The 15,772-nt window shown below is 37.4% G+C and overlaps 2 protein-coding genes across 3 annotated transcripts; one reads left to right on the top strand and one right to left on the bottom strand.

Moving 5' to 3' along the window:
* Nucleotides 1-1,969: 1,969 nt before the first annotated feature.
* Nucleotides 1,970-5,313, top strand: LOC104606514 (uncharacterized). The gene is made up of 4 exons (XM_010271760.3): nucleotides 1,970-2,536; nucleotides 3,537-3,986; nucleotides 4,125-4,440; nucleotides 4,889-5,313. Exons 1-4 carry the CDS (start codon nucleotides 2,114-2,116, stop codon nucleotides 5,023-5,025), a joined length of 1,326 nt encoding a protein of 441 aa, XP_010270062.1. The 5' UTR covers nucleotides 1,970-2,113; the 3' UTR covers nucleotides 5,026-5,313.
* A 4,671-nt stretch (nucleotides 5,314-9,984) lies between these two features.
* IBR1 (indole-3-butyric acid response 1) lies at nucleotides 9,985-13,428 on the bottom strand. 2 transcript variants are annotated; one of them, XM_010271761.2, is made up of 6 exons: nucleotides 13,184-13,428; nucleotides 12,905-13,021; nucleotides 11,423-11,557; nucleotides 10,893-11,018; nucleotides 10,668-10,769; nucleotides 9,985-10,290 (listed from the first exon to the last, which is right to left on the bottom strand). In XM_010271761.2, exons 1-6 carry the CDS (start codon nucleotides 13,313-13,315, stop codon nucleotides 10,141-10,143), a joined length of 762 nt encoding a protein of 253 aa, XP_010270063.1. In that variant the 5' UTR covers nucleotides 13,316-13,428; the 3' UTR covers nucleotides 9,985-10,140. The 2 variants fall into 2 exon arrangements, with proteins under 2 accessions (XP_010270063.1, XP_010270064.1); XM_010271762.2 differs by lacking the exon at nucleotides 10,668-10,769.
* Between the last annotated feature and the right edge of the window lie 2,344 nt (nucleotides 13,429-15,772).

Consider the following 15,772-nt stretch of genomic DNA (forward strand, 5'->3'; position numbering starts at 1 on the left):
CTCGGCTCAAGTTAATATAAATAAATTGTTATTAAAAATTATAAATAAATTAATATTAAAAATAAAAATATATTGTGAAACTTGATTATAAATTTATTTATTTATATCATAAATAAATTAGTATTCATTTATATTATAAATATAAATATATTGAAATTAATATTTTATTAGTAGCTTGATTAAACCTATGAACTACTCAAATCGGATATTATGAAACTCGAATCGAACTCAATTCGATTCAATGATCTTCAAACCGAGTCCGAATAAATCAGGAATTGACTCCCTCGCTTAGACGTTAGACCCCTACCCGACGACCTTGACGGAAAATTGGAATGTATTCTTGTGTTTCAACTTTCAATTTCAAGCCCAAACTACATTTTTGATATTAGCGCGGCGCCAAAACCGTGAAAGGTGAAATGAAGTTCATGGCCGTCGATGCATATAACGTGGCTCCCATATTGAATTAGAAGAAGTAACTGTCGTATGGCTGGGTTAAAACAACCGAGATCGGATCTGCTCTTCACACCTTGCGCTTCACTGGCGCCTCACATGTACATCTTATCATATATTAGAAACATCTTCCTTATTTATTACCAAATATTCATAGGAAATGTTTTCAATGCATAGTGAATGTATTTCTGAGGCGCCTATTTGTGAGGAGCAGATCATAAACAGAATGGCCTTGCATCAACTGCAGTGGCCCCACCAAGAAATCAAAAGTTTTGATTTACTTGTTTCAGTGCAGGGGCGTAGCAAATGTGGGTTGCGGTCAATGCGTACTAACCGTATTTCAATCACTACGATCTACGCCGGTGGAAATCCCTGGGCTAAAATCAACAAATCACAAACCTTTCATGCAGATGCAGTGCATTGCTCTGTGACTCCACCTTACGTCTTACGTCTTACGTCAACTCAACCAATTCATTCAGGGTGAAGCCAGCGATACATTGAGGTTTTGTGTTCCTGTTAATGGTTGGAGGATAAGGGTTTAAAGATGAGAACATGAGAGTTTAGAACTTTCTGTCAATATTTAGTTAGATTTCTTTGCACAAATTTTATATTTATTAATTTTTATCAATCATAACCCGCAGTAAAACTTCAGCCGGTCACCGGTGACGACCAGTCTAACACCGAAAGACGTGTCAAAAGTTTAGTGGACTCGAAGAGAAAATCCCTTCGAGTCTAAACGCACTGAATCCGAACTGGCTGTTCAAACCAACTTTGCTCTGACTGAATCCTGATTCTCGCCAGACTCGCCACCCCTACCCCACGGGGGCTCGCATCCTGTGAACCCATGAATTCACGGAAAGCGTGACCCTCCAGTAAAAAGGCGTACACATCACCTCATTGGTATTAACAACAAACTAACGGGGTTCTGCCGTTAACATTCACTTGATTAGTTGAACCGGCCACTATCAGAGACAGTGGGGGTAGAGGTGGCGACTGGCGAGGGGTTGAACCCATGAATTCACGATTCACCCTCCCCAGTTCAATCAGCCGAATGAATGTTAATGTCCAAACCCTGCTAGTTTGTTGTTAAAACCAATAAGGCGACGTGTACACCTCTAACTGGAGGGTCCACGCTTCCCGTGACACCATGGGTTCACAGGATGCGAGCCCCACCCTCACATGCACTAGTGAGTATGGAAATGGCCATTATGTCCTAATTTGATTCGCTATACCTATGGCTATGTGTAACATATTCATCGGAATCGGACGGTCATCTTTTCTGACCCTTTTATTCCAACTCCATCCACATATACATATAATAGATCCAGAATTCCAGATAAGCATGCTATAAGCATTTAATTCGGATTTGGATTCACCCGGATCACTCCCCGAAAACCGCCTAGATTAGTAGTATAGGCCGATCCTTACCTTGGGGCTCGCTCCGCCTCCGCCTCCGACCCTCCCCCCCACACACCTATTTTAGGTTCTCTCCCTCCCTGACCAGTGACTCCCTCTGCATTTTATTATTCTGTTCATTAAGAAATTAAAAAAGAAAATTTCACTTCTTCTCTTAAACTTGGTCTCTTTTCGAGGGAGGAGGAGTGGCCAAAGGACGCAAGTTAAAGAGATAGATCCACATCTAGTAGCCTAGAGATAGAAATCCATGAAAATGGGGGACGACAGAGAAGCTTTGTTGAACAGAACTCCCAGAACGAGAGCGAGGTCCCTTACGCGTTGCTTTTCTAACCCAAGAGATGAACTGCAGAGCTTTAGATCGTGGCTTAGATATATGTGCGTCGATCAGTCTAATACCTGTACCACCTTTCTCTCTTGGACTTTCTTCCTATTCATGAACATCGTCGTACCGCTTATCACATACTTCTTCCTCGCCTGTCGGAGTTGCGATCACAAACATCGACGCCGTTTCGACGGGGTTGTTCAACTCTCTCTATCTTCCGTTGCCACTGTCTCCTTCCTCTGTCTCTCTGCCTTTATTCGCAAGTACGGTCTTCGCAGGTTTCTCTTCCTCGATAAGCTTTGCGATGAGAGCGAGAAGGTTCGACACGGTTATATACAGCAGCTCAATGTATGTTTCTTCCTCTTCTTTCCATCTTCGTGATTTTGTCTCCAGCCAATCCGGAGTCTTAATTAGCTGAGTTATCAACCCAACATCTCTGAATTGAGTTTATGAAATTTTGATAAATATTATCATTGAATATTGGGGAACTTGCTTACCAGAAATAAAAGAATTCTTCTTTTTCTTTTTTAATTTTTAAGCTAGGTTGGATTTTTGGCTTAAACAATCCCCTTTTTTTTGTTTACGTTTTTAATTTCTGGGTTTTTGGATTCAAATAATTGGGTGTCTGGTTCTTTCCTGCTTAATTTCATGCTGTACTAAGGATGTTGAAACTCAGAGAAATGAATTGAAAAAAAGAGAGAAAGAAACAAATAGAAGGCTCATGCCCAAGAGCAAATTCAGTTTAATAAAAACTGCAAATTTTCTCAGTTTTTGCTTCAAAGATCACATTTTCAGCCAAAATCCTCCATTTTCTCAACGAATTAACCACAAAATCAATCTGCATCAGACCCGTTCAACCACACATTTGGAGCTCAAGTATAAAATAGAATTCAACGTAAACAAGTAATATAAATGATGATGCTGCAATCCTCCTTTTTCAGAATTAATTGTGGTAGAGAAATCTTCTTTTTCCTTCTTTTTTTTTTGTTTTATAATCTATAGTTTGATCAAGAACAAAAAAACAACAATTACTTCTTTGTCATGATCTTATCTCATTTGTCCAATTAAAAGTGAAACAAAGACTTCTCTTTTAAGCTTCTACGCCTGTAAGAAAAGGATCAAAGATCGAATGCAGACAAAGTAATTAACAAGTCTCCAAAATATATCTTCTCTGGAAAAGATCTGTCTTCATTTTGTTGTTTAATCATAAAACAGTTCAATCAGTGAGAAGTGGGTCATCACTATAGTGTCAACTTTAATTTATTTATTCTTGAAAAAAAAAATTATTAGTATCATCAGCAACTAAAAAGAAGCAAATTAAATTAAATTAAATATATATGCAACGCAGAAATCATTGAAGATGCTAGCCGTGTTCGTGGTACCAAGCTTCGCGGCGGAAAGCAGCTACAAGATATGGTGGTACAGCTCCGGGAAGGCCGGTATCCCATTCCTGATAAACATTTACGTGAGCGACACCTTGGCATGCGCGCTTGAGCTGTGCTCGTGGCTCTACCGGACCTCCATCTTCTTCCTGGTCTGTGTTCTCTTCCGCCTCATCTGCTACCTCCAGATTCTGAGGATCCAAGACTTCGCCCAGGTGTTCCAGAAAGAGTCAAATGTGGGTTTGGTGTTGAAGGAGCACCTCAGGATCAGGAGGCACCTACGCATCATAAGCCATCGCTTCCGTGCCTTCATCCTCTACACCCTCACCCTCGTCACGGCGAGTTTATTTGCTTGCCTCCTCGTCACCACCCGTGCCCACGCCAATGTCACCATCCTCAAGTCTGGAGAACTCGCGGTATGCCAACATCTCTCTGATCTCGCCACAGTTCCTATGTATTATTTTGATCGATCGACAAGAGTAGATGAGACATGACCAACCATATAATACTAATTTGGTTAGAGACCTGGGCTGTGTATATGTGTGTGTGTGCAGATGTGCTCCATCACGCTGGTGACGGGGCTCTTCATATGCCTGCGCAGCGCCATCAAGATCACGCATAAGGCACAATCTATCAAGTGTCTTGCCGCCTTGTGGCACGTATTCGCTACAATCGACTTCTTCGATGGTACCGACAGCCACACACCGACGTCTCAGACCCCTACATACAGCAAGATATTCCCGTCCGACGGTAATGATGAACTGGACGATGAAGAAGAGGATAATGACGGCGATGATGATCTGGATAACATCAATATCATAGTTCCAGCTTATGCTCACACCATCTCCTTCCAAAAGAGACAAGCTCTTGGTGAGTTTTGCACAAAAAAAAAGAAAGACTAATGACCATCACTCCTCAACTTCAACCCAACCCAACTTTATTGAGTTGAGTGTGGAATGTGGATCTCTACAGAACAACATGGGCTTCGGGCCCCCTTCAAATTTCAACAAATGCTCAAGCCAACTCCACGTCTCCACCCAAGTTGAAACATAAACGTGGATGAGAACAACTCTGACGGAGGGAAGACTTTAATCTTGAGTAGGGTTCAGTGCTACTACTAGTAGCCAAAAACCCAAAACTTTGCTCTCGAGAATAATATTACAACATAAAATAAAATACAATAAATAATAATAATAACAGTATAAAATTAATTAATATAAGTGGATAATTATTGTTTGTTTGCATATATATGCGTTGGTTAGACACCTGTCATTTGTTGATTGTTAATCAATTAATATTGAGAAAAAAATGGGTGCAGTAACGTATTTTGAGAACAACGGAGCGGGGATTACGGTTTACGGGTTCCTTCTGGATCGGACTTTTCTCCACACAATTGTTATGGTCGAGATGTCTCTCGTGCTCTGGATACTAGGCAAGACTATTGGCATTTCTTAATTAATTTCATTTTTCTTTTAGGAAAAAAGAAACATGTTAAGATGTAATGACGTAACAATGATTATTTTTCTTTTTCTTTTTTTTTGTCATTTACATTTTTTATTCTTTTCTTTTTATTTATTCATTTTTCATTTTTCATTGCTTGTGTCAATGTGAGCATAAACAAGGTACAGTTTTGTTTGAGAAAATTTTATCTGTATAAGAGAGAGATGGGCTCAACCCTGAACAGAAACATGGAAGGTTGAAGATTTTTCTACGCAAGACAAATAAGAATGTTTCAACCTAAAACAATCAAGTGAGAATGAAGGTAAGAAGAAAGATACACCAATGTGTTCTGGTTTAAGCCTGAAAGATGAAAGATTTGTTTGGTGTCATGCATATCTTGTGTTCCAGTGGATTCTACAACATTCAACACACCACAGGTAACAAGTGTTTCTGTGTTTTTTTGGATGCATGGTTTATAGTTCTGGAACAAAAAAATTGTTGGTTTTCAGCAATTTCCTCATTTTTTTTTTAACATTTAAAAATATTTTTGGATAATTCTTTTTTGCATATGAGCACTTGCAAAAAATATTTTGTTCCAAAATATTTATCTTGAAAACATAATATCTATAATATGTGTGATTCCATCAAAATCATTATTTTGAAGTGAGCCTTGATGTCTTCTCCTCAATCACACCACACATTAAAAACACCCTCTTTCAATTTGAAAATGCATGGACATAGATAACTTAAAAAATCTCAAAAATATATCAATAAAACTAAATTCAATGCTAAAATAGCCATAAATCAAGGAATAAATACATCAGAAGACATAGTTTATCTGAACTATGAATTAAAATTATTAGAAAAGGGTAGGGCAATTAAAGCATACATATATGCAAGTTAATAAATCTATACTACTTTAAAAAGTATGAATAGCCTCAATAATATTTCTGGAATTTTTTGAGGAAAAAATTTACCCCTCCATATTTAAATTTTTTTATAAAAAATATGGCAAATATGGTAATTGATTATTGATATTAAATGACTTGAAAATAGGTAATTTTAAGATATTCAATGCATTCAACTCCCTCTCATTAAATCCAACATTTAAGGAATTAACTTGCATTCACCTTCATTGAATCATATATTTAGGGCATTTTTTTTTCTCATCATTAAATTCTATTAATTAAATCAATATATAATAAATTAATAATTTCAATAACATAAAAACTTATACTTTTAAAATATATCTTGAAAAAAGCGTTTTCATCTAGGTGGTGGTGAGAAATTAAATCATTTTCAGTCAAATGGGACAATCCATGTTGTCACAAATTCACAATTAAATAATAAAATTCAAAAATAGATAAAATGCAAAAAAATATATATAGAAATTAAAAATCAACCTAGAAATGAAATGATGACATGGTCAAATAATATCATTTTTAAAAATAAAAAATAAGACCACAAAAATAAAAATATAAAGAAACATTTGGGCACATATCTAGTGTTATATATTTATAAAAAAATAAATATTGGGTACATATCTAATATTATACATTCATTATATTGAACAAAAATTTGTATTATACATAAGAAATAATTTTATCAATGATGGAGATATAATACAAAGTTTAATGTCAACATAGAAATCACACTATTTTTCTTTTTGGGTGGTGGGTTAGTGGTTTGGATCAAATGGATTAATCGATGATATGATAGCTAAATAGTAAATCTTTTGAAAAAAAATAAAAAAGTACAAGTAATCAAAAGAATATATAAAAAATTATATATTAATTATGTCAAACAAAAATTAAGTATGATAAATAGAAATTATTTATATAATGTAGATGAAATATATTACTTAATTTTTTTTTGAAAATATATATTACTTAAAATTAATCAGAAAGCAAAGCTATTTTCTTATTTAAATGGAGGGTCAATGGTCCAACTTTTTAAAGTAACTCATGATGTCATAATTGAATAATAAATATTTAAAAAAAGATAGAGCATAAAAAATAAAAAAGTGTAGAATTTTGTCAAAAGCATTTGGAAACATTTCTAATGTTCTATATTCATCATATTAAATAAACATAATTGTTAAAATATAAATTGTTTTTATTTATGATAGAAATGGAATACAAAGAGTTAATAATAATAATAAATAGTGTCATTATAATTTAAAATTCCCACGTGCAATGCACGTGCACATTTACAACAAGCATTTAAGTTTAGTTTTAGTTATATTGTTACTTTTGTTAATTTTCAATTTATATATTAACTATGATGTATCTAAAATCTAAGTAATTAATATAAAGAAAAAATTCTTCACATACTTAATTACTATAGTACAAAAAAAAAAGAAAAAAAAAGCTGCATTTAAATCATTACCAGAAAACCCATTTTGACATGATGACCTACCCACTTTGATATCTGATAAGGTAGTTAAGTTGATGTCTACTAGAATAGTACTATCTCTACCATATTTAATCTCTAAACAGTTTTTACTAATTTCACTAAATATCTTTAAAAAATAGGGCAAATTTTTTTAAACAACCCTTATGATTTAGCCAATTGACTGATATATTTTTCAAAAATCTTTAGAATACCTTTCTGTCACGGAGAAATCTCTTATAGAGTTTCAAATCAAAAACAAGGGAACCAGCCTTTTTCTTTCTGAACTGTGGGACAAACAAGTGTTTGGGTTTTTTTTCTTTATTTCCAGTTTCTTCTTGGACAACTTCTAATAAGCCTCTAGGAGACGAAATGTGTACGTAAAAAGGCCTGAGGATGAGGGAAATGGAATCTAACAATATTTTTTGCCTTTTTTTCATAGAAATTACAAGAATGCCACCTCTCCTACCAACCCTCTCTCTCTCTCTCTCTTGATTTTTTTTCTTTCAAATTACAAGAATGCCACTCTCTCTCCTACCAACTCTCTCTTTTTCTTACAAATTATAAGAATGCCATCTCTCTCTCTCCTTCCATCTCTCTCTCCTTATAAATTACAAGAATACCACTCTCCAACTGAGAAATACCTCAATTCGACATCTTGGCTGCTAGGGGACCTGCAATCAAAGGTAGTTGAGTTTGAGTCGAGTCGAGCTCTAACTTCTGAGCTCAAACTCAAGTCTCTAATTCGAATCGAGCTCGTGCAAGACGACACCTCGACCATTACAGGAGACCTCGACTTTGCACCTTAGTCACTGAGGGAGATCTTGGCTCAGCACTTTGACAACTGAGGGAGATCTCAACTCGACACCTTGTCAACTTACAAGGAAAAAATAATATTAACAAGATTAAAGAGAAGAGACGTTATTTTAAAAAATTTTAGGCATCTCACATGAAGAGATTGAGAGGCAGATTGAGAGACTCGTACTCGGAAATGAAACTTTGAACGGAAGAGAGAGAGCTGGGATCGAAAGCCATGACAACGATCTTGTATTGGGAAAGCTCAGCCAAGATACGAAGCCTTGGCTTTGTCGGTAGTTTTCACGTTGCGAGCTGGGAGGACAAGCCTGACGCCACGTTTCACTAAAACTCTACCGTCTCAACTCCGATCCCTGAAGTGGCACCAAGTAACCATTATTTAACAAAGTCAGAATAAGGGCCGAGACAGGAAATTTTTATAAAGAGGACAAAATCTAAATGAAGTATGGATGGATTCATAAGAAGGTAGAGAGTGGGGAGGGAAAAATTTACATAGAAAGCTGTATTACGGTGGAGATTTTCTGAAATATAAAGGGGGCATGGCTCCTGGCTCCGCCCGGCCGGATACTAACATATACACATGAGAGGATATTAATTCATATAGCATCGGAACAGGCTTTAGGTGACCTGATCGGCTGTCGACTTGGAGCTAAAGCCGCTTGTGCAGACGGAACCGAGGAGGTATTTTACTGTTTCAAGCATTTCACTTTGCCTCTTGATTTCTTATCTAATTTATGTATATTAAACTTCGCTTGGACTTCTATACTTTGTTCAACTTGAATATTTTTGTGGCTCGGGGGATTTGGAGATATAGAAATGAATTTTGTTTCAGATGGGGAGTGTGAGCTTTGCAGGTTAATTGCAACGTGCAACACAATAGAAAAAACGAATAGAAGAAAGAAGGGATTTTTTTAGACTGCACTCTACCTCATAATTCTGATTTGAATTATAGACCTACAATAATTTAAAATTATAAATAGTTCCATCTATAACACCATACCCGTCCATGAATTAACATCAATTTTAACTTGACACCTACCCCACCCGTATGGTGGAACTAGAAATTCTGGGGGTGGGCTGAACAGTAAAAACCCCAAAGAAGAAAGGGGGAACAGGGTGAGGAACGAAGAGTAAGAATTATGAGGGATGGGTATTATATAGTTGGGAGATGGGATGCAAGAGACGAGAGTGGAAGAAGAGATGGAGATGAGATTACTTGTTTGTCATTGGTGGACAATGGATGTAGCGATATCATGGTAGTGGCAGTAGCGAGATATGACAAATGCAGATGACTGAGAACTGAGGAAGGTTTTTAAAAATTTTCGTTAATTGAGTTTTGTTTTGAAATTTTGAAGAATAATGGAGACAAATTTTACATTTTGCTTTTTCCATTAATATTTAACGACCACAGTAAGAGTATTTTAAGATAATATTCAAATAATGAGGGTAGAGTTAATCAATTAACTAAACCATATGGATAATTTAAGAAATTTGTCCTTTAAAATAAGAAAATTAGACTTTAACAAAGTCAGTCTAACTGCATTAGTTAATCAACTAGAAGACTCCATCCAGTCCAAAAGACGGATGGTATTGTACAGAATTTTTTGAAGGTGATATCGTACAGAAAATGATAAAATTATTTTATTGTCGAAAAAGGTTTCCCCTCAATAAACACAAACAAACTGGTTACTGAAACGAGCTTGCTGGAGTTAAAAACTGAAATAAATAAATAAATAAATGCAAAACGCTGACACACACACACATCCATCAAGTAAACTGCTCGAGTGGTTATTAGGTTATTCAGCTTCGTTTAGTATAACAAGTATTAAGAAGATAAAATTGGTAACATCACATTAACCAGAATCCAAGCAAAAGTGAATTACATTCTGAAGCAATAGAAAGAAAGGTACTAAACGGAAAATGCTACAGTCTTGATGGCATTCCTCCAGCTACAATCAATGTCTCTCCTGTTATGTAAGACGCATCATCAGATGCCAAGAAGGCTGTGGCTGCAGCCATGTCTTCGGTGGTTCCAAGCCTACCAAGTAAGGTCCTCTCCTCAAGATGCTTTCTCTGCAACCAAAAGCAAACCATGTTTAACATGTGGGAATAATGTGGAATTGGGGAACTCAACCTCCTGTAGAGAAACATAGAATGAGGAGAAAAATTTTGAAAAAGCGAGTTCAGGTCTGCACCCCACATGGGGGTGCCCCACAACGTCCCATAGCACATCATCAGTTCTGGTACTATTATCAGGAGATGTTCCCAAAACACGGGAGGGATGTGCTGTGGGACGTAGTGGGGTGCCCCCTTGTGGGGCGCAGATGTGAACTCTTGAAAAACAGCGAGCTGATAAAAAAATATTTGAAAAACAGCGATCCACACTTGTACATAAATTATGTTTTATGTAAAACAATATGGGCACGATTGAAGGATAGAGATACACTTACTCTATCTTCATCTCTTGTGAGAAAATCAGCGAAGTGGGTAGGTACAAAACCAGGAGCTATACAGTTGACTCGGGTATCTGGAGCCATCTCAGATGCAAGAGCCTAAGAGACAAGTAAATTTCTGTTGGCATATCATTAAACATTTTATGCAAACAGAAAGTAGATTTCTCTAATCCTGAAAGTAAAAATCAGATACTAAATGAGAACATTCGATTAATTAGCTACCTTGGTTAACCCAAGAAGAGCTGTTTTTGTCACTCCATACATGGCCATTGATGCCGGTGGTTGATAGCCTGCAATGGATGAAATCAAAACAACTGATGATCCCTTCGACAGGTGTGGTGCTACATCCTGTAATGGCACTGAAGTGAATCTTGATATCTTCATAGAAAACAAATGAGGTACCAAAGTAACAGCTTGCCTGAAGCTACAATGTGACCAAACCATTCAAGACGTCCTATCGAAAAGATTTACCATCATAAACAATCAATAGGATCAAATTATTCTAGCCATATTACTAAAAGTTTGTCCAACCATTTATTTCTTAATGTTCAAAAAAGCAATTAATAGAATAATTATAATCTGATCATGGTAGTTCTTGAATCATTAGATAATTTAATCGGGGCCAACATCACCATTTACATAATGGCCTCTCTATGAGTGGCACAGGTTATGTATCACGTGTATAATATATTCCTGCTATGCCATTCCACATTTCTACTATCCTTATAACCTGATAGGAGCCTTAAAATCACCTTTAGGAGAAGTATGGTAGCTTTGACATTGATTTCCCAGAGCTTATCAAGGACAGATTCTTTAGTTTCCAAAATAGCATCTATAGCTGGATTGGCAGCAGCATTTGATACAAATACATCTATTTTCCCATATGTCTGCAACCAAGTCAACAAGCTCTGATCATGAAGCAGAAAACCAAATCCCAACAATAATAGATAAAGAGAATACTATCATCAAGATTATGAGTTAGTCTACACAGCACATGCACGAGTCCATGCACTCATAGACACAACCATGGAGTCATAACCTACAAACCAATTACCATAGCCACATAAAAGGATAAATGAAGCAGCAAGAAAGAAGACCATCTCTTAGCTTCTCCACTCATGATCTATAAGATATAAACTAAAACTCAAAAAATGAAATCTAATTCTCCTGTCATTAAATCAGATGCTCCAATTCACAACTTTGTGTCATCTAGTAGAGAACTCATATTTATATTCTAAGTGGGGACCTCTTAGGAAGCCTATTCTTTTCTCCCCAAAAGTCATAAGGGGAAGGAAAAAAAAGCCAAAACAATAAAAGGTAATTAATGCAAAGAGAGGCCATTTGACAAGGAGCGCTTTGAATCAATATAAAGCCTAGATCAGTAACCTGAGCAATGCCTTTCACACACACACACACACACATACTGATTCTCAGAACAAAGGTTGGTCATCTCTTTTCATATCTTGCAACACTCGTGCATTTCTCAATTATTCAGGTTCATTTTCTAAGTTAAGTGAAACACCCAGAAATCTTTTGTCCTTTATTCAGGTTCATTTTCTAAGTTAAGTGAAAGTGTGAAACACCAGGAAATCCTTTGGGATCGTTATGAAATGCATGGCCATATTCAAAAGAATATATTTGTATTCGAGGAAACCATCAATCCGGCAGGAATAGTCAAGACCTACTGAATTCAGATTTTTCACTTTAATAATAAGAATCTAGAATTTTCTCCCCCATTCAGTAGACAGAGATAAAACAACAGTTTTACTTGTTAAAATTGGTCTGGGCACAATAACAAAAGCAGAAGCTACAGAAGTAGGAGTCAAAGTGGGCGAGCTGCTACAAAGCCTACAACCGTAATCATGTGATCTTACCAATCCATAAAAAAGGGACGAAATTTTAACAAGAGTAAGGGGTTTGGACATCATTTTGTAATTACTGAGCTTAGCTCAAAGAAAACAAATAATGACAAAATAAGATGTAGAAGGCATGTTTGAATCCTAAAATATCATAACTCTATTACTCGCTACAAGATACATTTTCCGAGTAAAAGAAGGAAAAAAGAGTCGAACTAAAAAAAAAGAAGGAAGCCTTTGCTTCACCCCATAAGGTAAGTTCATCTTGAAATGAAAGAAGAAAATCAGAGCATGAACCGTTTTATTCCCAAAATTAAATCCTGAATACTAGAACAGAGAAAAAAAGATAAAAAGAAATGTATTAATGACTTCTATTACCTGAACAGTCTTCTCTATGAGGTTCTTCCTGTGCTGGGCATTCGAAACATGGCAAACAACCCCTAATACGTCGATTCCTCGAGCTCTAAGCTTTTCAACTGCCTTATCTACGTTGTTCTGCACAAACCCAACCAAGCCTAGATGAATTCACCCTTGATTTATCCGGATAGCAGGAAAATGGGGGAAATTTCTACTTTTTGGATAAACGCAATTGAACTCAAAAATTTATCTGAACAAAAAAGATCAAAACAAAAATAATAATAATAATAAACCACGAACCTGCTTGCGAGAAGAAATGACAACAGAAGCACCTTCCAAGCCAAGTCTCTCGGCGATGCTGAAACCGATCCCCTGTGTGGACGCAGTGACGATGGCTACCTTCCCTTGGAATCGCCTCCCTATCTTCTCCATATTTTCTTTTTAAGTGCTCGTTATTGGTATCAGATCAGACTATCAAAGAGAACTCTGAACTCTGGGAGAATACAAGGGTTAATAATAATTTGGTCACCCTGTTACAGATTAAGACAATGAGGCTTGCACGGATCGAAGTCTTCTGCAATATAGCGCTACGGATGGTATGACCTGTCCTTCTGATTGGACAGGTCCCACCACTTATTCCAATCAGATGGTCATCAAAGAGGACACTGGACTAATTGACAATTGTATGTAGGTATCAGGGAGACCGGATCTACTTCAGCAAATGAAAGTGGATTAACTACTAGTGTGAATTACCAAATCAGCCCCCCACAACGTCCGGGAGATGCTCCCAATAGACGGCGAGGATGTGCTGTTGGACGCTGTGGGGGGGCTGATTCTATGTCCGGATGCAGCCCGGATTTCCTACTGATCTGCTGTCCTTCCTATAATCCTATTAACTCAATGACACGTCTCCCCCCCACAACGTCCCACACACATCCCGCCGTGTATTGGGAGCATCTCTCCATCATGATATATTGATTCTAATACTATTATTAGGAGATGTTTCCAATACACGGCAGCGATGTGCCGTGGAACGTCCCTTTGTGGGGTGAAGATGTGAACTGCAATGAAAGGGTGATAATCGCCTTCCACCTTGACACGAAAATACAACGGCGGCGATCAGAGCTCATTTCCTTCCAGAGTCCTCCCTTTTCTCGTCCCCTTTGTTGTTCTCTCTCTCCCTCTTCCCTCCCATTTTTCTTTTTTCTTTCTCTTTAGCTACTGCTCATCATCTTCTCGACGAGAACAGAAACTCAACAATGGTATTATCTTGGCATAGGAGATCCGGACTGAGATTGGTGACACATCTGAGAATGTCAAAATTGAAAGTTCAGAGGTTTGGGAAGGATATGAATAAAACCAAGTAGAGGAGAATATCTAGAACTTGTCATCATGTAGATGATGTAGTTGACCCTTCTTAGTCTTTTTTCTTCACAACCCACATACCAGAGAAATGCAAGATAATGACAAAAGAGACGTAAAGAAATGAGAGAAGATAAGCGAAAAAGAAGCAAAAAAAAAAAAAGGTTGCAAGTTGGATCGGGATTTACTTGAGTTATGCTCTGCCCGATGTTAGATACTGCAACAGAGGAGACTTCACTGTTCTCCAAACTACTCATTCCAATGTTGAATACATATCGCCTTGCAATCGAGAGTTGATGGAATGACAATATTTGTCGTTCAAAGTTGAGCGGAGTGTGATTTTAGTCGGGGAAAGCTATTGCTAGTGCTGCTCAACTAGTAGAAGAATATGTTTGGCATAATAGTGCTGATAGATGCATCTACTCAAAATTCACTGAAAATTATGGAGTAATTGTATGTCTTTATGTTGAAGATATGTTTATTGTGGATACGAATATGGTTGGCATAAATGAAACTAAAAACTACTTATCCTCTGTCTTCAAGATGAAGGATTTAGGAGAAGTAGATACCATCTTGGGAATAAAAGTTAAAAAGCATAGTAGGGGCTATGCATTAAGCCAACCACATTATATTAAGAAAGTACTTGAGAAACTTAAGCATTTAGGGTTTAAAGAATATAGCACGCCATATGATTCTAATATAAAGCTAGTAGAAAATACTGATAGAGCAATTGCACAACTTGAGTATGCTAGTGCAATAGGAAGCTTGATGTATGCTATGCTTTGTACCAGACCTGACATTGCATTTGTAGTAAGTAGATGACGGAGTTGGCTGATCTGCACAAAGATAATTAGAGAACCACTCCGATGCTTAAGTCAGTAATTTGCGAGCTGAAGGTAGTTTAGAAAGCAAGAGAGCTAGTAAGCAGAGATTACGTGTATCCTTGCCCCCTAGAGGATTGGGGTCTTTATATACTGGAGTCCTCGCGGATTTTTCGGAGTGGTTCCAGGATTATTGCTATGATGAGGCCTGTTTCCATATTAGTAGGAGATAATGCCAATAAGGCTTATCGCTTCCGCCCGATTTGGACGGGGGAGATAAGGCTAGCTGTTACGAGGTGTGATCTCGTAAAGCGTGGAATCTGGTGGCGGGATCTTCAGGATCGTCGTGTAGAGGTCGCTCAATATTACCCGAGCTAGTGCCCTTAGGATCCGACCTGGTATGAATGCCGAAGTGTCTTGTAACCGAGGTGATCCTGATGCAACCGTGTTCCGAAGCTAACTTGCTTCGAGGTGGACTTGCCCCGAGGTGGTTTGATTATTCGAGCTTGGTCCGTCGCAGACTTGGTACGTCAGGAAAAGCTATCGTCCTGTCAGTTAGGTCGTGTCCACGTGTCCCCTTATTACTAGATCGGGCCAAATCACCCTACATCAATTGCCCCCCACTCCTTGGGCCAGGGGTCCTGACCTGGTGCGGGGAGTTTATGACGAGCCAAGTGGATTTGGTTCGAGGACCGGGCAGCTAGTC

This window comes from Nelumbo nucifera, chromosome 1 (genome assembly GCF_055504915.1).
Source record: "Nelumbo nucifera cultivar China Antique chromosome 1, China Antique-T2T, whole genome shotgun sequence".
NCBI lineage: Eukaryota > Viridiplantae > Streptophyta > Magnoliopsida > Proteales > Nelumbonaceae > Nelumbo > Nelumbo nucifera.